This window comes from Diplotaxodon limnothrissa, linkage group LG6 (assembly GCF_057381915.1).
Source record: "Diplotaxodon limnothrissa isolate DT_005_m linkage group LG6, D_limnothrissa_male_GT1.1, whole genome shotgun sequence".
NCBI lineage: Eukaryota > Metazoa > Chordata > Actinopteri > Cichliformes > Cichlidae > Diplotaxodon > Diplotaxodon limnothrissa.
The window spans coordinates 2,209,861-2,234,596 of NC_140601.1; the positions used below are offsets into that span (position 1 = coordinate 2,209,861).

The following is a 24,736-nucleotide window of genomic DNA, read 5'->3' on the forward strand; positions in this document are numbered from 1 at the left end:
ACCATCCCAAAACAGCCATGAATAATAATGAAAGTAATAACAATAAAGAACATAAACATAAAGTCACTGAGTCATGGCCGCAGGACCGTGACAAGTTTCATGTTTTGCACTTGGACTATGTTAGACTGCACTGTCCCTTTAAATAAAACACATGCAGAAAGGACAGAGGTCAGCCTCGAACCCTGGCCAGCCGCTCTCAGCCACACAGCCCACTGAGCTAAACCGGCCACGATGCTGTCACATGGTCTTAGGTGAATCTTAAATATATCACCAATTAAACTCTGAGTATTCACATGACATAACAGACGTCTATGAAATTCGCTCTGTGTGTAATGGACCATTTCACAACAACAGTAATAGAGAAAACAATGAGTGAAAGGGGAAAACTCCCTTTTACAGGAAGCAAAGTCATCTAAAGTGCTAACACTGAGCTGTGTGACTGCGTGGATTAGTCCTCTGACAGAACACAGAGATGTCGTCATTAAAGGAATAGTTTAGTGAAGAAGCTTATATTCATTTTGGACTAAGATTTACGAAGCACTTCACTCACTTGCAAAGTTGCCTGTGAAATATTTATAACTTGAATCAGAATCAGAGAGTCGGAGAGCAGCTGCCTTAGGCTGCCACTAGGACGGCGCCATCGTTCCTGTGTTGATTTGATGCGCTTTTCTGAGCATTTCGGAAATTTGTTGAAAGTAGAAAAGTCAGACGAACTAGGGACGACGACAAACTGTCCTAAATGTTATAGTAGTGAACAGATATCAGCTGCAGCCACTGGTTCAGTGAGGTTTCATTTTCAGGCGTAAAGATAAAAACATCAATATCGTCTCAGTTGGAAACATATCATGTCGTCCTTTGCCTACAAAATCTCATCCCAGGGTCATGACCTACATTACCATGGCAACTATTGCACACATACACCACAATTAAATGAGTCAGCTCTGTATGCTGAATGCATAACATAGCTTCTAACCTTTTGACAGATGCCCTTTCATCTATATTTACATTATAAATGAAGGTTCCTCTCAGTCCCTTTCAGACATGACCGAGCATAAACAGAAACAGCCACATGATATGTGCCACCTGTAATTTTCTCATCATTTATTGAAGTATTCTCCAGGCTTCTTGAAGGAGATTCCAAGGTCCGTCTTTGGATCTCGGCTGCCTTTCTTTCTGTTCTCTGTCAGAATGATCGCACTTCAATAATGTTGAGGCTGACACTGTGAGAAGCCAGTCCAGTACTGCAAGCTTTCCATTGTGTGTTTTTTCTATCCGAGTATGCTTTTACTGCACTGGCCGTGTGTTTGGGACCATTGTCATCCTCAAACATGAAGCCATTGCCAGTCAAATGGTTCCAATTCTAACCAGATCCCATCGACACCATCAGGCTTCAGCGAACAGTCGATGATCAGCTGAAGGGCCAGATGCAGCTCTCAGGTCCTGTGTCAGGCCTTTACTGGAGTTCAGCCAACATAACAGAACAATCTGGTTATGTACAGACTCTGCATGTTCCATGTCAGGATAATGTTTTAGGTCAACATAAACAGATTATCTTCTCTTCTGAAAATTCACAATGAGATATACGCCATGATTCAAACCCTAACACCAAGGCTGCCGAACCTGGTCCCCGAGCTCTGAACCTGCTCTGACACTTCCTCTCCGTCGTTCTGCTCCCCTGAGGCCTTCAGTGGTGAGTTAGGTCACTCTCTCTTGAAGGTAATCTGTTGTCTAAATGAGTTCCTTATCCTTTCCCAGATGATTACTTATTAATTAATAATTAGTAATAGTCTTTAGTGGGCTAAAACTTACTTAAGGTCACATCCCATTGAGTCAGCTTCCTTCTCTGACTTTAGATACGTTTGACCAATAGAGGAAAATTCACTGGAAAAATGAGCAAAGAAGCAGCAACTGTGAAAGAGCTTCAGAAAGACCAGAGACGCAGCAATACCGAAAACATTCAGCCGAACTTTGTTTTGTTTTGTTCAAAAAATGTTGCTTTGTTTTTGTTTTTTACAAATGAGTCACGCAGATGCTGGAAAATAATGTCAGGGCACTACACTAACTTGTTGCCACGGTTGCACTGCTATGCCTAACTTTTTTTCTTAGGCGCACCCAAAGTTTTCAACCACATCGCTTAACACAGCAGTTCTACATGTGCACTTTTGGGGGAAATTGCTGTCTATGCAGACAAAATTGATTTGTAAATGATTTACTAACAATCTTGTCAACACAAAGTTCTTTATTTGGAGTGCATTTCTAGAAGAAAGATAAGTTACTGAATGGGTGCTTGTGCTTAAAGTGCGTTGGCACTCTTTGGCAATATTGCAGACAATGTTAAACTTAATCATCACATCGGCTCCTCTGACGGCCTGTTTGGGGGAGGAGCCACTTGGGCAGTGCTATCGCAGCCACTTCTGTCAGGCCTAGGCTGCTCACTACGGCTCACTAGGGCTGGGTATCATCACTGATTTCTACAATCCATTCGACCCCGATTCACAAGGTCCTGATTCGATTCAATTTTGCCTCAGACAGTCAGAAATATTATAATTCTGATCATTTATCAGTACTGATACACATGAGACTTCATCAGAGGTGTGAACATCACAGCAGATGCGTTTGTGTCAAAGTAACTGAGGATAAAAGAGAAAAAAACATGAAGGAGACTTTCCTGGCCTGGCTTTTTATTGCAGATAAACTTAAAACTATTCTGCAATTTTGCATCATTTTAAAACAACGGTAGACTGATGGGTAATAAGCACATGAATGATGCCGAAAACAGAGATCTGAGACGGGAAGTACAGAGAGAGAGAGAGAGAGAGAGAGCTGTGCATGAAGTGCAAAACAGCAGAAGTCAGAGGGAATTCATGACGAGGTTTATGTGAAGCATAGTTTGGATCTTCTTTTGCTGCTGGTTCAGTGAATTTTGGTTGGAAAGAGACAAAACCTGCAGCATCAGAATCTCGCACAAAAAAGCCGTAAACACAAAGCGCGGACCGGACGCATCAGAGTCAGCGAGCTGTCGGCTTTCAGCCCCGACGGCGTGTCCGTGTACGGGCCGTCGGGTGAGAAAGCCGCGAAACAGAAAGCTGATTCTGATGCATGGAGGTCCGCTCTGTGTTTACGTCTTTGTGTGGAGTCCGTTACCTGCTCTCATGATGGTTGTTGAAATAGTTTTGTGAGCTTTAACCTGAGATTCTGGCGTTTCTGGCAAAATAAGTTTATATTTAAAAGTCGATTCAGGATTTAATGAATCGATATCGCTTTATTCAAGCTACTCACCTCTCTCTCATATCATAGAGGTCCCGCCCCTGACTATAATAATAATAATGGATTGGATTTATATAGCGCTTTTCAAGGCACCCAAAGCGCTTTACAATGCCACTATTCATTCACTCTCACATTCACACACTGGTGCAGGCAGCTACGGTTGTAGCCACAGCTGCCCTGGGGCAGACTGACAGAAGCCAGGCTGTCATATCGCGCCATCGGCCCCTCTGGCCAACACCAGTAGGGTAAAGTGTCTTGCCCAAGGACACAACGACCAGGAAAGAGAGCCCGGGGATCGAACCGGCGACCTTCCGGTTACAGATACGCTTCCCAACCCCCTGAGCCACGGTCGCCCCACGACTATGTCTGATTGGGACACACGACAGGGGCATGATGTGTGTCAGTTGTTGACCACACGGACTTTCAGAGACTTTTTTTTTTTTTACTGGAACAGCTGGTTGCACTGCTGCTACCAATTTTTTTTTTTTTAGTCGCACCATTGAAATATTTGGTCGCACTCTAGAGCCCTGAATGTTATTAACAATGAAAGGATGGACACAGAGGCACAGAGGATATATTAGCAGTCTCTTAAAAGTCAATGCTGACTGCCAAATGGCAAAAACTTGAACCTATGTCATCGCACGACAACGTGAAAATCACTCAGGTGTCATTTTCTATCACTGCTGTTTGAATCAATGATTAAAGCTAGACATTACTTCATTAGTACTTCAAATGGTGAAAATATCACTTCATGCACTTTTTCCACTCTCCAATATGTTGGTGCAGTAGTTCTAAAGTAGTCCTGGTAACATTTGCATTCCCGTGTTACCTGTGTATGTGAAGGTGGTAGGCCTTTGCGTCCATACACACCAACAAGAGCATCTCTCTGGACGGAAATGTTGAATTTCAGGAACTGTGGTTGGTCGATATACAGCTGGGACCTCCAAAACACACCTTGAATAAAGAAACAGAACAACATTAACGTCAGTGATTTAAATATTAACACTCCCCAACTGACTTTCAGAAATGCCGCCTTCTCAGTGTTAATTGTCTTTATAAAAACAGTGTGATTTGTTATTCATTTCCCATCGACTTCTGTTTCCTGCAACTGCGTGTGGTGTTGTAGCACAACAAGTTACTACTGCGTCTTATTCATAAATATGTGGCAAAGGAATTCATTTCAAGAAAGCCGTTTAACCTTTAAGGCTTATTACTGTGACACACTCGAAAATAATGTCAGAAGTGAAAACCAGTAAACAAAACTAGTGATTTCATTCACAGTGCTACAGATGCAGAGTTCCTCACATGTGGAATATTTATAACTCCATCCTCACAATTTAGATAATGAAAGTCTTTGGACTGTGAAGCCAGAGAACCCACGCAAAGGCCCCGGGCAGGTGGGGGTATTGAACTCAGGACCTTGTTGCTGTGTGTAACAGTGCTAATCGCCACTGTGCTGCCTTGTTTGCAAGTATAGTTATTATAATATGATTACGTTCCTCTTTGTAGTAGATTTAAGTAACACACTCCACTGAATTGTTAGAATCTCTGCCATCACTGATATAACTGATTAACAGAAACATGGAGGTGAAACACAGAAAGATTCCACTACACGACGTAACAATCCTACAAACTGGTGTGGGGTGTTGGAAATGTTACACTGAGTTTACAGAGTATTAATCACAGCAGATCCCGACACAGGTGCATTTGTGTACACAGCTCACCTGCAGGTATATCTTGTATGGCTCGTCTCCCCACATCCACCTCTCCTGTGTCTATGGTGTTGTTCTCTAGAAAAAGCATCTTACCTGCAGAAGGAAAACACATCAAACTGAATCCATGAGATGCTCTAAAAGCCACCATCATGGCTACGTAGGAAGAACACTGTCCATCATCGACATCGGAGATAATACCAGTGCTTGTTAGAGAGCTAACAGACACTGGAGACAGGTTACATTGGTTGTGGTACTTCACTACAGAAAATTCACTGCAGAAGAAATGATTATGTTTGGTCAGTTGAAAACAGTAAGTAAGTGAACATATAATAACACTCAGAGATTTCTTACAGGTTAATTAAGGTTTTCTTTTGAGTGAGTGCAAAGTCACGAAAGAAAACAAAAGCTGAACCTCAGAAAGTGTCGGCACGCTTACGTGGCTGATCCCTGTGGTTAACAGTTATATATGTAAATGGTAACTGGGCTGGTTCTTTTCTACTCTTGCAGAGCAGGTTGTATAAGCACCTTGGATGCTTTATACAACCTGCCTCATTCACTTTTGCTATGTTTTTCTGTGCTTTCTATCCAACATTCAGCCTACAGGAAACGCAACAAAGAGCAACTTGGGGTTAATATGTTGCTCAAGGATGTTTGGCACACAGACTCGAGCAGCCAGGAGTTGAACCACCACCACTGCTTTGATTAGTAGATGACATGTTCTTCCTCCTGACCTGTACCCCATACCTCACACAGAAACTCCAGTGTATGTCATGCTTTTAAGAGGGTAAAGAATAATCTGCAGGTATAACATCTGGAACAATGAAAGTGGAATTTGTAGAAAAATCTAACCAGTTAAAGTAAAAACCAGTTAACCTGGAACACCTACCACACAAACCATTAAAGAAAAGACTGGGAGGGCCATAACAACAAGGACAAACGTCAATGATGCATGTTTTATAGAATCTACACCTTACTAAACGTTGACAGAATGTATTATACTGTAATGGACGGGATTATGAGTTAACTTGGCTGTTGTGTTATTAATGTTATTGTGTTCAGAACTGCCACACTGTTAAAGCAAAGACGCCCTTAAACCTGCAACAATGTGATTTACTGAATGTCCTTGAATGTGTCAGTCGTGGACTGTGACACTAACACTAACTGATACTGAGAAAAGGTTCCTTCACACAAAGGAATCATGGCACACACACCTGTTTGTGTTTCTTTAGCTGCAGTGTAGTTTGCAGAGAGTAGAGCTAGAGTGTGTTCACCAGCACTGGCTCAGGTGTGTCAGCAGAGTGTGAATATTTACCTGTGCTATGCATTAGCTGATATGACATGCTGCATATAACACAAGTGTTCAACTCAAAGACGCAAACTATTATTTCTTATGTGAGAAAGACTCCCACCCCTGACGTTTCTGTAGTTCTCCTCACTCTTCCTGTGTATAACAGCTAACACACAGGAGTGGAGATCTGCTTTCCAACACTGCCATTTAACTCATTCTTTGCCTAAATCGTTTAAACCTGTTTAACTCTTTCTTTCTTTTCTTTAACATTATCTGTGACTTGTTTTCGACTCATATCCCTGCACATATTTAAACTGTTGTAAGTTTAAAGTTTGGGAGCAAACTTTTTCCAGCAGAAAGGAAACATTTATAGTCTTTCTCTGTTTCCAAACAACGATTTCAGAGCCCTCACAGCTTTCAGTAAACATCCTCCAACAGTCGGTGTGTGCTGCTGTTATCTCGCTCATTTTAAGTTTTATTCAGCACTGCTTTGTGGTGTGAACAAAAGGGATGAGCAGCGACAAAAAGAAAAGAACGAATTGAGAAAAAAAGGCAAGAAAAGCTGAGAAAATGAAGACATGAAACTAAAAGAGTCTGACAGGCAGACAAAGAGAGAGAATAACCACAGAACAGAAAAGCTGCACATTTAACAAAAGCGTGACTGGCAGGGTGAGGTCAGCAGCCGTGGCTTTTGTCCTACATCTCTGTTACCTGTTACACTCATTTTTCTTTTACAATACTTCTCTGGTTTCTTTGCAATGCTGTTAGTCACTGCCTTCAAAATAAGTTTTCAGACTGCATAACTTAAAAACAAAGCATGTTATTGATGTGAAAATCTGTTTGGTTTGTATCTGGTTGCTTTGAGTTGTACTGTCCATTTCCTGTCTTCTGCCTCGAGTCCAGAGGGACTCAGAGCAGGGTCACTACATCTCCATCTTCAAAAAGCCAGTTAAGGGTGTTGTTCAAGTCCAACTCAGTGTGTGTGTGTGTGTGTGTGCCTGCCAAGCATCAAAGTGATATCAAACATCAGACTCTGAAAAGGGCTGGAGAGAAACCCTGACCTCTGAGAGTGAGTGGCAGATTATAATATGTGGTAAACTCTGAAGGCTATCCTGGGCTCCTGCGTCCAGCTCTTTTCCACAGCTTTTATTGTTTTTAATGTCAAAAGAAAGGGAAGGAAAAATTCTTTAAGCAGGGACTCACTGTTGTCTGTAGACACTATAAATGTGTTGGGTGTTGTGTCTCTTCCTCCACCTCCATTTTCAAAGGCTCCGTATCCCTCACTCTCCTGAAGCTGCCAGTTTAGACCAAACAGGTGCATGGCTGCAAAGAGGAGCAGACGAACAGGGGGGCAAAATGTTTAGTGTTCAGCAGTAATCTATTAGACACTCAAATATGCAAGCAAACACCAGTCTAACCATTCGCTCACCTCCACACACACACATAAACAAGCATCAGGTGTGTGTTTGTGTTAAAGCATCAGACAACTTTAAACATCAAGCTCATCTCCTGCTACATCTCAGTTGAGAAATAAGTAGGATAAAAAGTGAAACGAGTATCCACCAGCTACAGAAACATCCACAACCACACAGCTCATCACAGATCTCAGCTCAAACTGTTGTTCACTCCTACAGGACAAGGAGCCTCAGAATTATGTTGAAACAAAATGAGCAAGCGTGTCACATGTTTCAGATCACAAACAAACCTGACTAACACTGAACATGCAGTTTTAAATGAAAATCAGATTTATTAAGTGAAAAACAATGGACCTGTCTCGCCCTGTGTGAAAAAAGAATTGCCCAATAATAAGTTGTGCTGCTGGCAGCGAGAAGAGTAAGTGTTTGCGATATGGATTTCAACATCCCCGCGGAGGAATGTTGTCCATGTCGTCTTTCTATAAAATTGGAGGGTTATGAGAACAGCCTGTTTAAGGTCACGCCAGGTCATCCAGATCCTGAAGCAGCAAAGCAACAGCAGCCCATCATACTACGACCACCATATTTGACCTTTTTATGGAATGCTGTTCCTTTTGCACCACATGTAACAGGATGCAAACCTTTCAAAATGTTTAAATATTATGCCATAATTCCACAGAATAGTTTCCAAAAAGTCTTGTGGATCATGAACACGTCTGTGTGTTCCTTTAGTCAGCAGAGGTTTGTTCTTTGGAACTGCCAGTCTTTATCTCAACCTTGAATCATGAACAATATCTTATCTGAGGCAAGTGAGAGCCACGGTTCTTTGATGTTATTCTGGGTTCTTTGAGGTTGTTCTGGGTTCTTTGATGTTATTCTGGGTACTTTGATGTTGGTCTGGGTTCTTTGATGTTGTTCTGGGTTCTTTGATGTTATTCTGGGTACTTTGATGTTGGTCTGGGTTCTTTGATGTTATTCTGGGTTCTTTGATGTTATTCTGGGTTCTTTGAGGTTGTTCTGGGTACTTTGATGTTGGTCTGGGTTCTTTGATGTTGTTCTGGGTTCTTTGATGTTATTCTGGGTACTTTGATGTTGGTCTGGGTTCTTTGATGTTGTTCTGGGTACTTTGATGTTGGTCTGGGTTCTTTGAGGTTGTTCTGGGTACTTTGATGTTGTTCTGGGTTCTTTGATGTTGTTCTGGGTACTTTGATGTTGGTCTGGGTTCTTTGATGTTATTCTGGGTTCTTTGAGGTTGTTCTGGGTACTTTGATGTTGGTCTGGGTTCTTTGATGTTGTTCTGGGTACTTTGATGTTGGTCTGGGTTCTTTGATGTTGGTCTCGGTACTTTGAAGTTGTTCTGGGTTCTTTGATGTTGGTCTGGGTTCTTTGATGTTGGTCTGGGTACTTTGATGTTGTTCTGGGTTCTTTGATGTTGGTCTGGGTTCTTTGATGTTGGTCTGGGTACTTTGATGTTGTTCTGGGTTCTTTGATGTTATTCTGGGTTCTTTGAGGTTGTTCTGGGTTCTTTGATGTTGGTCTGGGTTCTTTGATGTTGTTCTGGGTTCTTTGATGTTGTTCTGGGTTCTTTGATGTTATTCTGGGTACTTTGATGTTGTTCTGGGTACTTTGATGTTATTCTGGGTTCTTTGAGGTTGTTCTGGGTACTTTGATGTTGTTCTGGTACTTTGATGTTGGTCTGGGTTCTTTGATGTTGTTCTGGGTTCTTTGATGTTGGTCTCGGTACTTTGAAGTTGTTCTGGGTTCTTTGATGTTGGTCTGGGTTCTTTGATGTTGGTCTGGGTACTTTGATGTTGTTCTGGTACTTTGATGTTGGTCTGGGTTCTTTGATGTTGGTCTGGGTACTTTGATGTTGTTCTGGTACTTTGAAGTTGTTCTGGGTTCTTTGATGTTGGTCTGGGTTCTTTGATGTTGGTCTCGGTACTTTGAAGTTGTTCTGGGTTCTTTGATGTTGGTCTGGGTACTTTGATGTTGTTCTGGTACTTTGATGTTGGTCTGGGTTCTTTGATGTTGGTCTGGGTACTTTGATGTTGTTCTGGTACTTTGAAGTTGTTCTGGGTTCTTTGATGTTGTTCTGGGTACTTTGATGTTGTTCTGGTACTTTGATGTTGGTCTGGGTTCTTTGATGTTGGTCTGGGTTCTTTGAGGTTGTTCTGGGTACTTTGATGTTGGTCTGGGTTCTTTGATGTTGGTCTGGGTTCTTTGATGTTGTTCTGGTACTTTGATGTTGGTCTGGGTTCTTTGAGGACGGGGACAAACACTTTTTCTTAGCCCTGTATTTTCATCTTTTATTTCATTGTTCCAGTTTCTGTTTGTTTCAGAGGGTTTAGTCCTCCTGCGTCTTTCCCCCTCTGTTATATAATTTTATGCCTTTCCCTGTTAATGGTTATTTAGCTCCTGTTTTATTTTGGTAGTTTATTTACCCCCAGTGCCTTGCATTTATTAGCTGAAGCTATTTTTTCTCCCCTTGTGAAATATTTTGTTATTTGGATTTTGTGTTTTCTTCCTCATTTTTAAAATACAGATAGTTTTTTGTTTTATTCCATCTGTCTCAGGGTTCCTTTACCTGTAACCGTTGTCTTGTTGGCCATCTCATTGTGTTGGACTTGCCAAACAATTCAAAACATCCTAGTACACAGGCAACAGTTTTTCAATTCAACAAAAGTCTGTAAAGATGACTTCTAGATTTAATTATAGACATAAAAAAGTTGTAAATTTGTTATGTATCTGAGGAAATCTGTAGTGCGGGATTAATTTGATCCAGATCAAAATACTTTTTCTATCATCAAGCCCAGAGATAATCAGATGTCTGTCTGAAAGGAAACCCACACTCAGCCAGGCACATAAACTGTTTTTACAGTATCGCAGTTATCTTTTCATCTCCAATAAGTATGATGCACATGAACATGGAGTGCTATTTATAAAACACTTCACATTTTTGATTGACAGCTTTATTTTGAACAAATATAAATAAAATGAAAAACAAAATACATTTAAAAATAAAAAAGAAAGCAGAAGTTATAAAACACACAAACAAACATTAAGTTCCCATCAATAACTCTATCTACATGCTCCAAATGGAGAACGACGAATTCATCTACTCTTTTTAATACTAGTTAATAATTTACCAATTAGTGTTCATAATCTAGACACACATAAAACACTATCACACTTGTGATACCTTGTAAAAACAGTCTTTGCCTGTGTTTTCTAAGCACTTTGACATCCACAGCTTATCTTGATGTTTGTGTTTTCTCCTAAATAGCTTGATTGGATAATTTGTTATGACACAATAATGTAAATACAACAATGTTATAACAATTGTATCATTAGCATCTTTTTCATTATTTATTTCACTTCTAGTCTCATTGCACATTCAGAGCACTTGTTTTTACAAGCCACATTTATTCAAACTTAAACAGCACTTTGTGTCTGTCAAGCTCACCAACAAACAACAACTTTGAGCTTCAGTATGTCCAAGGACACTTTAACTCTCACACAGGACCAGGTAAAGACTAAACCGCTAACTGGCAGATTGTTCTACCTTCTGAGCTACAGCCACCACATCACTGCTTCAGACTACATATCACATTTAACACTTCATATATTTAGTGAGTTAGAGGATCAATAGGGGGTCCATGTCCCTCTTTCGGACACTCCCATAGGGCTTAAATCTGGGACTCGCAGCCAATTGCTCTTAGAACTGAAGAACCTTCTGGGATGAAACGTCTTCAAGAAAACTTACAGAAGTTCAGACGATTTTCTTTCCAAGCTCCTTAGGCTGAACAACACCTTCATCACAAAATACAGGTAGCTGCTTTAAAAACAGAAAGGTTAACAACTAATATAATCTGTTGATATATCCTGTGTGACAATCTTAAGCCAATTTTTTTTTCCAGAGCTATTTTTTTCTAGGATCAACATTATTGTGACACATGACATTGTTCTAATAGCAAAGCTCCACCTCTATAATGTCTCTACTGTCTGGAACTTAAAAGAATTCGTGAATATCTGATTTCTGCACTCAGTAATTGTCAAGGACCAATTACTGATTTAACATGGCAACATTTATTGAGAGAAACCCCTGCTGTGGATCCTCCTACGACGCTCAACACACACTAATGTAGTTATTCTGCACACACATAGACAACCATCTGCCTCATTAAATTAGAGCCCTGCTGTGCTAGCCTGTTACCCACAACCCCTCATAGTGAGCCATGAGCAAAGGGTCATGGGAGAGTGCTGGCTAATCAACAGCAGCCTGAATGTGCATGTGTCGGCGTCTGTGTGAGTCATAAGGTAAGAGGATAATGGCGAGGGCAACGATCATGCGAGAGCGAAAAACCAGTAGAACAATCTTGTGGATTTAAAGGTAGATTCAATCTAAAAACTATACATTCATCCATCACATGGTGTCAGCAGCTTTCTGCTACCAAATATTTCATATTATTTAGATATTTTATATTACCTTTGTGGAACTGACAACATAATGAGAAGAGTGCAATAGAAACTTCATTGTGGAAAAGTCTGCAGCATGAAGAAGACTGACTACCCCAAAGCAGACCAGGCCTTCACTCTGAGCCCAGTTCAGCCCACCCACAGTGACAGCGGCCACGCTGTCTCACCTCTAATGTCCAGAATATTTACAGAGGAAAACATTTAACTGCTGGTCTGTTGTAGTCACAGTGCTGTACGCTCATGTGAAGCTGGTTAAAATGAGCAATCCCCTCAGGTCAGTGCTCAGAATGTATAACAACTCTATGTCAGCAGGTGTGAGCACATTTCTCAGGAAGCGTAGTAAGCTACAGTTTACTTCTGAATCTTGTCCAATTAAGTCTTTATCACCGTGTCCTCTGAAATCAAGGCTCTGTCGTTGAGCTGTCGTACATGCATGGTCAGGCCTTCTTGGCAGTTTCTTTGTTTTTTAAATCCTGTTCTGTTTGGCAGCATTTGCAATCAGAATTATGATCTGGATGCACAGTTGTGCCAAAAACATTTTGCTTTTCCAAGATTTTATGAATCTAGAGGCTCCTCTTTTTCTTTTATCTGTTTATTGATTGATTTCTATCAGTGTTCTTCCAGTCACTACATTATATGTATAATATAATGTCATATAATAAGACAATGTAATAATATATTGGCTTCCCTTCATTGGCTCCCTGTTAAATCCAGAATTCAAAATCCTGCTCCTCACATACAAGGTCTTAAATAATCAGGCCCCATCTTATCTCAATGACCTTGTAGTACCATATCACCCTATTAGAGCACTTCGCTCTCGCTCTGCAGGCCTACTTGTTGTTCCTAGAGTATTTAAAAGTAGAATGGGAGGCAGAGCCTTCAGTTTTCAGGCCCCTCTTCTGTGGAACCAGCTTCCAGTTTGGATTCAGGAGACAGACACTATCTCTACTTTCAAGATTAGGCTTCAAACTTTCCTTTTTGCTAAAGCATATAGTTAGGGCTGGACCAGGTGACCCTGAATCCTCCCTTAGTTGTGCTGCAATAGACATAGGCTGCCGGGGATTCCCATGATGCACTGGGTGTTTCTTCTTCACTCACTATGTGTTAACAGACCTCTCTGCATTGAATCATATCTGTTATTAACCTCTGTCTCTCTTCCACAGCATGTCTTTAGCCTGTCTTCCTTCTCTCACCCCAACCAATCACAGCAGATGGCCCCGCCCCTCCCTGAGCCTGGTTCTGCCGGAGGTTTCTTCCTGTTAAAAGGGAGTTTTTCCTTCCCACTGTTGCCAAAGTGCTTGCTCATAGGGGGTCATATGATTGTTGGGTTTTCTTCTGCATGTATTATTGTAGGGTCTACCTGACAATATAAAGCATCTTGAGGTGACTGTTGTTGTGATTTGGCGCTATATGAATATAATTGAATTGAAAATTGACAATGGCTAAACTGACAGGAAGAATAGAAAAAGGGAAGTTAGGAGAAAATATAATAAAAGGATAGCACACAAATAGAAATGCACAATGTAATGTACCAATGCTGCATCTCTAATAAAAACCAAACAGAAGGAAAAAGAACATATAGCACCTGGGACGCAGAAATATGAAAATGCACAGAAATATAAATCACCAATCTTCTTGTTGTGTGTGTGTGTGTGTGTGTGTGTGTGTGTGTGTGTGTGTGTGTGTGTGTGACTTCACTGTGAGGGCTAACTGTTTTTAAGCCAGAAGAAACCCACAGAGAAGTCTTATGGAGAGCTACAGGGTGAGCCCTGCAGGCTGAGCTATAGAAGCCTGTTTTGCCCCTTGTACTACCTACAGATACTCACGCTGAAAATCAAAATTATGCAACTTGGCAGCCGAAAACTGCACTGTAACACAAAATAGTACTCAGTGATTTGTGTGGCCCCCATGTGCAGCATAAGGGCTCCGAATGAGATGACAGATGACATCCTGGGTGTGGGGAGGGTTCTCCTCTCAGGGGATCTGGACCTGGGCATCAATGAGCTGCCTGCATGCTCTCGCCACATGAAATAGTCATTCACCAGGAAGAACCTAGGACCGACTCTACCAGCATAGGGTCTGACAATGGATCCAAGGAGTACAGCCGGTACCTGATGGAAGTCAGGGTGCCATTAAGTAGCCTGCAGAGGTCTGTGCATCTGTGGACCTTCATGGTTGTGCCTCCCCAGAACATCATGCTGAATGAAGTTACAGGCAGCAGAACGTTCTCCATACCATTGCACATTTGCAACATGTGCTCAGGGTGTACCTGCAAAAGGCACAGGGTGCCCATGGTGGGCCTGCCAATTCCTTTATTCTATGGCAAATGCCAGTAAGCCTCCATTGTGCCAGACAGTGTTCACAGAGCCCACTAGAGGACGCTGAACCCTCAGGCTTTCCTCAGGAGCTTTGGTTTTGGTTGGAGACATTCACACCAGTTGGAGGTTATTTTGTAGGGCTCTGTTCCTCGTTGCACAAAGGAGCAGATACTTCTGCTACAGGACTGCACCTGTGCAGTTACCTGTCCAGCTATCCTAGAGTTACTGCCTGTCTCCTGAAATCTCCTCCATGCCCTTGAGACTGTGCTGGTAGCAAAATGTCAATATTGATGTGCTTTCCTGGAGGTTTTGGACTACCTGCACATCATTTCTAGAGTCCAGGTTTAGGGGGTGACTATAGCTCAAGAGGTAGGTCGTCTATTAATTGGAAGGTTGATGTTTTTATCTCTGAATGCTCCAGTCTGCATGCCAAATATCCTTGGGCAAGATACTAACTCCATGTTGCTCTCCATTGCATCCACTGCAGTGTGAATGCATGTGAATGTTAAATAGAAAGAAAGTGCTTGTATGAAAGGGCGAATGAGGCATGAAGCGCTTTAAGTGGTCAGGTAAAGTAGAAAAACACTATACAAGAATTAGTCCATCAGTCCAAGTATCGCCTTACGCTACCAAAGTGACCGTAGGCAAATGCAAAACTAGTAAAAAAAAAAAAAGCAATCTCGAGGAGGCAAAAAGTGTCAGTGGACCACCTGTAAAACTTGTTTTGGGGGTTGGTCTCGTTGCGGTGACTGCTCCTGTAGTTACGTTTCAGGTTTTTCCTTTATAGTTTCTTCATAGTTGTGACTAATATATCTAATACTTGTATTGATAAACTATGTATTGATAGACTGTGTACCGGGCAGCATCAGTGCAGAGACGCCAGCAGGAACAACAAACTGATTCACAAAGTTGGAACCATCAGAGTCAGTGAGTCCCAGGAGGTCATTGAACAAGCTCCAAACTGCTCTCCATCATGGACAGCTGATGAGACGCACCGCTCCACACTACCGAGGCTACAGAGCTCCTTCAGACCGGTTCAACCTGCTTCAGGTGATCATTCCTGTCTCTATAAAACTGAATATCTGTGGCAGATACAAGATGAATGTGACAAATATGATTCCACCCACCTGTTTTTTTAAATTTATAGTGCACGTGTTATTTATTAACACAAAGTCTAACACTCTTACACAATGTCAGTTTTACTTTGACAGTTTTCTAACTTAAAATTGACTTTGTTCTTTCACTGGTGTGTATATATGTTGTTTACTGTAGGCTCCATCCATCCATGCGTTGTCTCATCTGTTTCTGAGTTTCTTCATGTTACAGGAGGATATGTTTGTATTTGAGGTCTTTAAGCCTTCTTCACTTTGTCAGCAGCTCTGGCAGTAATCAGACCAGGGTGAGTGAAGCTAAGCTTTCCCAGGAATGTGGCCAATCACAGTTAATTCATTATTAACAAGGAGGGTCGGGAGGGTCCCTTCAATTCAAATATTATAGGCAGATTACATCTTTTGTATGTACTTAGGTTATCTTTATATAATTTTAACATTTGTTTCATGACTTGAAATATTTAAGTGTCATGAATATGCAAAGAATTCCAAAGTCAGGCCTCTGGGAAAATACTTTTTCACAGCACTGTGTCTTCCCTGGCTTCACACTCACTTTTTGTCGATTCCTTAGTTCAGACAGGAAGTTTATTTTCCCACCTTATGACATTTATTTCTTAAAAAGCGTTCTTCTTTCCGCCTTGTATCTCAGATCACAGCGCGGTCCTGCCTACCACCCACTCCTGCTCAGCTATGCAGGACTGTGGTTACTGTTACTGCAACTTTTCTGAAATGGCTCTAACGTGGGCCTCGCCTAATGTGACTTGCATTTAGCAAATAAACTCAACGTAATCAAACTGTTACTCAGTATGACGTTAGCTTGTAGTATCAGGGCCACACGAATAAAAACACAGATATCACCGAGCATTCTGAGAATAAAGTTGAAAGTACCAGATTAAAGTCGTAATTCTATTTCCAGAAAAAAGTCAAAATGTGGACATTACAGTCGCTCCCCCCTCCCTCCCCCGACCCCCTCCCCACCCACCAACACCACACCGCCCACAAAGCCAGTGGCGAGGGAGCTACATGTCCAAGGACCGTCTGAGCTTCAGCTGTAATTGCTTTAGTTCTATTGTGGGAATCAATGACCTTTGGAAAAAGAAAAACTCCCCTCTGACTCTGTTTTTTCTCTTCTTCCTTCTTGCACACAATCTAACAAGGAGTAAATTGCTTTGACAGTTTGAAAGTGTTGCAGGGGAGAAAGAAAAGCACTGAAGGGCTTTTTATGACCACAGACGGCAGGAATTCACAGTAACAGTGGACACAAATACAAGATTTCATTTGTCATTCAGTGGCATTATAGGTGTGTGTGAGTGTGTGTGTGTGTGTGTGTGTGTGTGTGTTAGCTTACCGATGCAGTAACAGAGCATGACAGACAGCAGTACAGACAGACCTACTGCACTGAGGGCTGTACACCTGAAAAAAAAGGAAACAAAGGAAACAAAGGTTGTAACACGTGTCACAGTTTTCTGGAGTAATTTTGGAAGCACTCATTTATTTTAATTACCAATCCCACCATCTTATTGGGGATTGTATTTATTTTTGCAAACAAACGTTAGCTCCAGCTTGAAGCCTTGTGTGACCACTCCCAAAATACCTCATGCTACTTCCTAACATTGGTCATTTTATCTGCATCATTGGACACTGCCGATAAAATATATCTGCATCTCTGTGTCTGTGGAAGATAACATCTGATCAGAGTTTCGCCCTGCACCGAGTGTTTCTGGTTTGTGTGGAACTTGCAAAAGGAGAGTTAAAGGATATAAAATAGTTACCAAGGCATTACAATAAGCCACAAATCTGTGGTAGGCAAACAAATAGCAGAGTCAGCTGTTCTCTAGATTCTACTTTAAAGTCTCAACACATGAAAGCATTCATGAATGCTCTGCTCAGCATATCTTGTCTACTTCTACTTAAATAAACATCTACTCTACTGAAGCAAAGCATAAAAAGATAAATTTGATGCTTATCAAGTACAAAAAAATATCTATGAACTCTCTTTCTGTGAATAAAATGACTGTCATGCACTTTACACAGTTTCATATTTTGCATTTATTTCTCGACACAAATATACTGATTTAATTTATCAAGTGACCCAAAAACTGATCAAATGTGATCTCTATGAGGACAAAAGAGAAATCACTTCAGTTGTGTGGATCTGGGAGAACCGCCTCTCTCTGTGCTCTCTGGGAAAGTTCTTGAAAGAGACAGGATGCAAAGTGTGCTGTGTGTTTTTCCCACTCATCTGAAGAACATACCCCGGTAGCCAAATTGGCCCAGGAGTGGTCTAACTCGAGCTTGTTTGCCAGCATCTCCCCAAACTCCTGAAACTCTGAGTAAAGTCAAAGCGTGTGCTTGCAGGTACTCTTTCTTACTGATGGACAATAAGGTGAAAAATTCATTTTACCTCCATGAGCAGTACTTGGAGGATTTCTTGAACTTGAAGGCTGAGCGGGATAGAGTATTCCTAGGTAACGGCCTGGTAGGAGGGGAGTACACTGAGCCTGTTGCCATAGTGTAGCCAGGAGTAGCTGTGGAGAAGAGGGGGGTAGTGCCTGTGCCTGTTTTAAAGAGGAAGTGCCTACAGTGAGAGAGAAAAGGGAGGAACACATTAGTTACAGTTACATATACTGAAATTCTTTACATACACAGGAAATGAACTGCTGTGTTACAGTGTTGCCACTTGGTGACAGCGCCAAATGACTGTGTGAAAATAAGTCTCATTACACACCACAATCAAGTGGCTGAGCTGTCGAACTACAGCAAAGCTTGTTTTCAGTACTGTGTCTCAGACCTTTATACAGATTTCATGAACACAGTGTCACAACCTTCCAAGACAACTTTAGAGTCATGAAACTTACACAAATAATCTGGAAACCCTGTGAGACCCAGCCCATCAAAGAACTGAGATGTTTAATAACCCTTATAACAAAATCCACTTTGTTTTGCTATATCATGTTGTGTATGATATGTTTTTATTAGATATTTTTTGTATCACATTTGATACATTGGGTGTTTTTGGCAACTTTTTGTTAACAACAATGTTAATTTTAGACAAAAAAAAGAGTTTTGTCGATAGCACTTTGAAATTATGGCAAGTATTGATCATGTTGATGAGATAGAGGTCATTAAAGGGTTAAACTCAATTTGCTGTCCAACAAGTGCAGGCAAAATAAAGGCGTGTTTCCTCAGGGTCAACACAAACCTTTAAAAACACACACAAACAAATGTCAATTAAGCAACCTCACAAACACACACACTGCCCAAGACGTCTAGCTGTAAAATAGCCTCTCACTGGCTGTAAGCAGCAACCAGTGGTTAATACCAGTTTGGTAAAAGTGACTGTGTAGGAATGACAAATAATCAAAACTAAGGTTGAAACATTGCCACACAGTCTTGGGTGTAGTACTGTATATGTCCTAAACAGCAGTTCAGCATTCTAACAGCTTGTGGGAGAAAGCGGTTCATTCTGCAGGTTCAGTCTGTAGTAGGGCTGGGCGATATGGCCTAAAATCAATATCACGATAAATTGAGCAGTTAACCTCGATAACGATAAATGGACGATAACCACCCCAAGTGCCAAAGAAACAAACGTTTTTGTTTTCTTCATTTGATGGGGCTGTGGCAGGCAGCATAGTTCCTCCAGTTATTTTGATAATATTATTCCCCCTAGACCTATTCATTGCAATTATATTATTACCACTTTAAAGGACTGTATAATGTCACTGAAAATAAATGAAGACAATAGTAGTAAGTACTTTTAGTGGTTAAGATTTATTAACTGAACAAAATAAAAAGTGTAGGATACAATATGTAACCATGCTCTCTAAAAAATGTGTATCCCTTGTAAACAAAATAGTTTAATAATAAATATGTTTCACATTGGCTATTCACAAAGTAAACAATGATTGTGCAAATGTAATGCCATCATGGACAAAGGCCTATCTCTGCTAAGGCCTTGAGGTACTAGAACTTGTAAACAAATAATGTCACAAACACAAATGTCAATTGAACACAGAAAAAACGATAATAAATACTAAGCACTGCCATGTGACTCGTGAAAACTATAAACTCTTAAACAAAAACATTAAATAGTGCTGTTTGCAAAAAACTTCAATAGAACACTGATAGTTAAAATTAGGCAGGGCTTGAACAGGGCACTTCAAAAAGGGGCAGCAGCAGACTTGGTATCCTGAGCGGTTCAATCAAACTACTGTTGTAGATGTTTACCTGAGTAGTGTTTACTCCAGGTTCTTGCTAAGAAACACAAGCATATTGACCATGTCAGGTTTCAGGCAGGATCTTTAATTTACAAAGTTAAAAAGGGTTGGCACAGTAATAAAACATTTTAAAAATCATGTATTTTGCTACATTTCACAGCACAACATGATCAACACTGGCTCACAATAAGTCTTCTGTAAAAACCTTCTGGATACACTGCTGCTCAGCAGTCTTAAGTATTTTATGCCTATATAAACATTATTCAAACATTAATACTTTCAATTTTGAATATGACGCACAGAATTAAAGTCACTTTAAAACACACCAGATGTCACCACCCAAATATATTAAGATGTACACACTTACCGATTGCCAGGTGCAGCCTGTGCCCAAAACATTGCACCCGTGTCCATTTATTGAGCTTGACAGCTTTCACAATATTTGGGCCGTTGTCAGTTGTTATAGCAACAAGGTCCTCTTCACTGATGTCCCATGCAGACAGCATCACTCTCAACCCCTGTCCAACCATCTCCCCCGTGTGATCAGATGGAAAATAGGCCGTCTCGAGCACTCTGGTACGCAGCTCCCATTTGTTGTCGATGTAATGAACTGTGAGACTAATATACGGCTCCATTGTACGGCTGGACCAGAGATCGGATGTGGCTGCAACGTGCTTAACGTATCTCAATTCAGCAGCAACCTTTTCCCTCTCTGTGCTGTACATGCTGGGAATGATAGTTTTTGAAAAATATTTTCGTGATGGGAGTTCGTATTGTCAATTATTTTCATGAAGTGTCTGAACCCGTTGCGTTCCACTGTAGCAATAGGAGCCATGTCTTTTGCTATGTGGTAGCCTATAGCATTTGTGATTTCTTGCCATCTTTTTGAAGTTCGCTCATATAGTTGAGTACTAGCAAATGCTTCGGTTATTGACCGCTGCCTGGTGGAGGAAGACGTTTTTGCTGGTCCTACTCTCTTTTCGCTTTGAGCTTTTTTTATGTCTTTGAATTGAATCACATGGTTGTGCTGCAGGTGGTGGAAGAGGTTGGTTGTGTTACCTTGACTTGACGCAACAGTCTTTTTGCAGAGTTTACATTTAACAATTTTTTGATCAATATCATCCTTGTTGAATCATAAATGTTGCCAAACAATTGATGATGCATTTTTTTTGTTAACAAGCGTCTCCTCTTCCTCCTCCACCAGCTCTACCTCCGTCGCTGCTGCTTCAACATTTAAATCGTCCTCCATTTGTTCACCCGTGTCTCGTCTTGTTACAGGTAGTAGAGTCATGTGACTCCACCCCGTCAAGTCTGTAACGTAGCACAGCGTCTTAAAGGGACATGAACATCGCCAACCTGCACATGCCTTTTCTTTTTTTTAAATACCGAATTTACCGACATGGGCAAAATGACGTCGATGAGAGTCATAAATTTCGGTAACGATAACTTTTTGATATATCGCCCAGCCCTAGTCTGTAGGTTCAGTCTGCAGGTTCAGTCTGCAGGTTCAGTCTGTAGGTTCAGTCTGTAGGTTCAGTCTGCAGGTTCAGTCTCTAGGTTCAGTCTGCAGGTTCAGTCTCTAGGTTCAGTCTGCAGGTTCAGTCTGTAGGTTCAGTCTGCAGGTTCAGTCTGCAGGTTCAGTCTCTAGGTTCAGTCTGCAGGTTCAGTCTCTAGGTTCAGTCTCTAGGTTCAGTCTGTAGGTTCAGTCTCTAGGTTCAGTCTGCAGGTTCAGTCTGCAGGTTCAGTCTCTAGGTTCAGTCTCTAGGTTCAGTCTGCAGGTTCAGTCTGTAGGTTCAGTCTGCAGGTTCAGTCTGCAGGTTCAGTCTCTAGGTTCAGTCTGCAGGTTCAGTCTGCAGGTTCAGTCTCTAGGTTCAGTCTGCAGGTTCAGTCTCTAGGTTCAGTCTGCAGGTTCAGTCTGTAGGTTCAGTCTGTAGGTTCAGCCTCTGTTAACGTGGAACCGTTTGCCTGATGGCATCAGTTAAGAACATTTATGGATACGGTGTGAGGGGTCCTTTATTATGTTTAGTGGCCTATTCCTGCAGAATCTCTGGAAGAGGTCTTGGACAGAGGAAAGGAAACTCTCGGCTGCTCCAACTAGTCTCTGCAGTCATGTTTTGTCTGACATACTGCAGCTAGAATACCACGCTGACACACATTATGACAACCACACCACTTAAAAAAATTCTGAGGATGCTGGTGAGGAGAGGGACTTGTTTCAAACTCCTTTCTTTGCTTTTTGGATCACTGAGATTTTCTGATGCTAGTTCAGACCTTGCAAGATCTCCACACCTAGGAACCTGACATCTTCCTCTCCCTCTACTGATTGGCCGCTGATGCTGAAGGGGGGAGCATGCTTGATCCACACCTTGTGAAAGTCGATGATCACCTTTTATGTTTCGGCTACATTTAGCACCCGATGGTTCTCCCTACACCAGCCCTCAAGGTGTTCAACTTTTTTTCAATGCAATGATTCATCATTTCCACGAATCAGTCCCACCACTGTGGTATCATATTCGAACTTAATGATTAGGTTACCCTCATATCTAGATACACAGTTGTATGTTAGCAGCATAAACAACAGTGGGCTGAGAACACAGCCTTGAGAAGATCCAGTGCTCAGTGTAATAGGCTTGGAGTTGTTTTTCCCAACATGGAGAGACTGAGGTCTCTCAGTCAGAAAGACCAGGATCCAGAGACATACGGTGGTGTTCAGGCCAAGTAAGGAGAGTTTCTCTATTAGTCTCTGTGAAATCATGAGCTAAACCCAATGTACAGGAGTCTGGCGAAGGTATCTTTCAGGTCCAGATGGGTGATGACCGAGTGTGGTGGACATTTTTTCCCAGTTTAGGTTTCTTTAGTTATTTGTCATCCCTCATTGCCTGTTTTGCCACTACGCCACTTTGTTAATAAACATCACTAGCATTGGTTCTGTGACTGTTTTTGCTGGGGGGTCCGAGGAGCCCGTCCGGCCATCATCCTCGCCTGCAGCATCAGCATCCTCCGCTTCGCCTGCAGCACCCTCATCCTCCGCTTCGCCTGCAGCAGCCTCCGCTTCAGCTTCTGCCTCGCCTGGTGCTGCGGGGCCACGCCGCCTTCAGGTCCCCAACTGCCGCCTCACCATCGTCGGTCATCTGCCAGGCCGCATGTTGGGCATCATCGCCACTGTGGACGACCTCCTGAACGCTGCCGCTGCCTTCCGCGCGGCCGGCCTCCAGACTTGTGTCGCCGTCACCACTGCCTTCCGCATGGCCAGCCTCCGGAGATGAACTGTTCTGGACTGCTGTGCCGCCGTCCTCCGGGTCGGCCTCCCGAACTGTTTTGGATCTGCTCTCTGTGCTTCGGGGGGTTTCCTTTGGTTGTTTTTGGACTCCTGTGTGTTCTCCTGCCTGTTGCTGGTTCGTCTGTGTTCCACGGTGTCTTTTTCCTTATCTGCGTCTCTCTGCCTCTCACACTGTTTGGTATCATCTCAGGTTTGTTATTTAGTTTTCCCAGTTTAGGTTTCTTTAGTTATTTGCCATCCCTCATTGCCTGTTTTGCCACTACGCCACTTTGTAAATAAACATCACTAGCATTATCATCTACTGCCTGCATTTTGGGTCCTTTCTCCCTCCAACACCACATGGCTCGCCTTGGCAGACGTGACAGTTTCGTTACTGGCCTGCTATGCCTCAGAAGTGGTTTGTAAGCAGACACCAGCATAATGAAAAGTTGATCAGAGCAGCCGAGGTGTGTGTGTGTGTGTGTGTGGGGGGGGGGGGGGTAGTCTTGCATGCATCTGGGTGGTTTGTATACACAAAGTGCAACATGCTCCCTCCTCTGGTTTTAAAATCCACACATTGCTTGAACTTAGGGAGCACAGCCTTTAAACTGGTGTGGTTAAAATCTCCTGCAATCACTATGAAGCTATCCAGGTGTTTAGTTTAGCTCACTGATGGCGTTGTGTAGCCCTCCAATTGTCTCAGTAGGAGTAGCCTTAGCATTAGCGTCGGAAGCTACGTAAACAACTACAATAACCGTGGTAAATACTCTTGACAGATAAAATGGCCAACATTTTACAATAAGAAACTCTGCCATGTGAGAACAGTGTTAGGTAGCTAATGTGGTACACCAGGTTATATTTCTATGATGCAGAGACCCCATCTTGGCTCTTACCACTGTTAGCGCCTCTGACTGTTTTGAACAGATGCGGCTACTAACTAAAGATGGCTAGCTAGGATACAGTCTTTCATCCAAATATTGTCACTTCTGGCTCAGAAAAGCAAACATGGCAGTAACCAAAACATTAATGTTAAAGCTTTAAAATTGCGATTCAATAACCAATGGATGACATCCAGTGATTAAATGAGTTTTTCACGCAGGCTGTACACTTCCAAACTCTGTACTCTCCCAAATCTAACATCAAGCCCTCATTTAGTTTATGACCCATCATTCATCTACATCTACAGCTAATTGTAGTTAAACATAAAATGCAATCACAGGGTTAACAATATTTGTTTGGGATACTTGACATATTTAGGATGTTAACGACATCTTTGAGAGTTTTGTAATATCTATTAAGTCAATAAGAAGTGTCCAAAGTGTTCATGCAGACAAATATTCTGGCCACATCATAGCCAGGTTATTCTTGAGGGAAGTTAGTTTGAATTGCTTATCCATCTTAGTGTCACAGGTGTTTCTATAACAGCTGACATACAGGTAGACAAATGAGTGGGCACAGTCTGGACAGACTGCCAGTCCTTTAAACTTTAGTAACGTGAACGGAAAAGGAGAAAAAGGCAGCTGAGGGGCCAGTTAGTTTATGGCCAGGTATTTTTGAAAAAGATACTGAAGTGGAATATGTAGCTGCAACAAGTGGTGCTCCCACCTGCAACGTGCGGTTCGTCAGTATTACCTGAAAGATAATCACCTGAAAAACAAAGCTAATTAAAGCT

The 24,736-nt window shown here is 41.9% G+C and overlaps 1 protein-coding gene across 1 annotated transcript in view; it reads right to left on the minus strand.

Annotated features, from left to right (window-relative positions):
• The window catches only part of tenm3 (teneurin transmembrane protein 3), a 184,501-nt gene that overhangs the window by 92,440 nt on the left and 67,325 nt on the right, over positions 1-24,736 (minus strand). The window contains exons 4-8 of the mRNA XM_085356703.1: positions 17,993-18,166; positions 16,937-17,001; positions 7,474-7,593; positions 4,992-5,075; positions 4,097-4,221 (exon numbers count right to left, since the gene is read on the minus strand). Of these exons, the coding sequence (XP_085212829.1) occupies positions 4,097-4,221; positions 4,992-5,075; positions 7,474-7,593; positions 16,937-17,001; positions 17,993-18,166 (568 nt within the window). The remainder of the gene's footprint in view (positions 1-4,096; positions 4,222-4,991; positions 5,076-7,473; positions 7,594-16,936; positions 17,002-17,992; positions 18,167-24,736) is intronic.